The sequence below is a fragment of the Opisthorchis viverrini genome, assembly GCF_000715545.1.
Source record: "Opisthorchis viverrini unplaced genomic scaffold opera_v5_2613, whole genome shotgun sequence".
Lineage (NCBI taxonomy): Eukaryota > Metazoa > Platyhelminthes > Trematoda > Opisthorchiida > Opisthorchiidae > Opisthorchis > Opisthorchis viverrini.
Genome location: NW_008754807.1, coordinates 110 through 1,391, shown reverse-complemented (window position 1 = coordinate 1,391; position 1,282 = coordinate 110). Strand labels below are relative to the sequence as shown.

The window sequence follows — 1,282 nt, the reverse complement described above, 5'->3', positions numbered from 1 at the left end:
CCCCCCCCCCACACACACACACAAGAATACGGCACGCTAAAGTGTTGCTTACCGTAGCCTTGACAGACAGACCAATATCACACCTGCAATGAAGCGGTCCGTAGTTGTTACGCTGGTCTTTGTAAGGTTATATTACGTTATGCGAGCCACAAATTCGCACCCACCTCTTGGATCAGTACGGCGCTGCCTTGTTGCTATGGTGCAAAAGGTTTTGCCCCCAAAGGTATACGTGTTGGCAACCAAGTTTGGTTGTACCTTGTCACAATCGCACGAGAAGTAATAACAATAGAAGGCAGAGTTTCTCAGACTGAGTTCACAAAAAGTTTTATCAAGCGCACAGTGATCCGTTCTAGTTTGTCACCTGTCCTAAAGCACCTTTGGTCAACTAATCTTACGGTAGACTGAACACATCTCCAAGAACACATCGACAAAATCATTCAAGGTGCATTATTCCGAATAGCTCAACCGTAAACACTCAAAGCGGTTGAAGATGGGCTTAATTTGGGATTCAGATGGTGTCATCTAGCTCGCTTTCCGTAGACCATTGTGGCTGGCTTGTCCTCTGCCCTGGTTACTTTGGCTTTGTCAGTGCATGGCAATTGTTTGCTAATGTTCTGATCATTGACATAAATTATTATACAGTAATATCTTTCTGTCTCTGTTCTGCTGGTTCAATCCAATATTCTGTACTCAGAGACACACATCAACCAACCCTCCCAGCGTTGGCCCGACTGGATCAGTCGACTGTGGTCGGAGCATTGAGAGGAGATTGAGTGTAGCTGAGCTACAAGCACCGAAGTTGTTTGACACGTGCGCCTCTGCGTTGACTGAATGCGGTCTGGGGCTTGTTGAGAATCCAGTTCTCCCATTTTCATGCATTTGACAACGCGATTACTGGCACGTCGCACGTACGGCAGTCCTGAAGGAGTCAGTTCTGGTGGTAACTGAGTACACTAGAAAAATATAGACCGTTGATGCAGGCAATTTAGATCCCATTGTAGGGAATGATGACATTTTGGAGCTTGTGGTTTGCTGGAGGCAAAATTGGTCATTGCATATCCGATGAATGGTACTGGGAATGCCTACCCAGTCATACGTTCTAGAGGCTGCAACACACGGATCAGCACAACTAAGAATAATTATGGATTTGTAGGTGACAGACCGATCACCAAGTTTCATAATTATCACTTGTCAAAACCCGAAACCCATTTCCTGGTTAGTATCAGGTCGTTTCCAGAGAGCGTGAGTAGTTACGAACAATTTCTGACCTTTCATAAGTAAT

The 1,282-nt window shown here is 45.3% G+C and overlaps 1 protein-coding gene across 1 annotated transcript; it reads right to left on the bottom strand.

Moving 5' to 3' along the window:
- Nucleotides 1-713: 713 nt before the first annotated feature.
- Nucleotides 714-944, bottom strand: T265_15975 (hypothetical protein; the record flags this gene model as incomplete). Its single annotated transcript, XM_009179424.1, has 1 exon — nt 714-944. A coding segment is annotated over one exon (165 nt), but the record flags the coding sequence as incomplete, so codon positions are not given.
- Between the last annotated feature and the right edge of the window lie 338 nt (nt 945-1,282).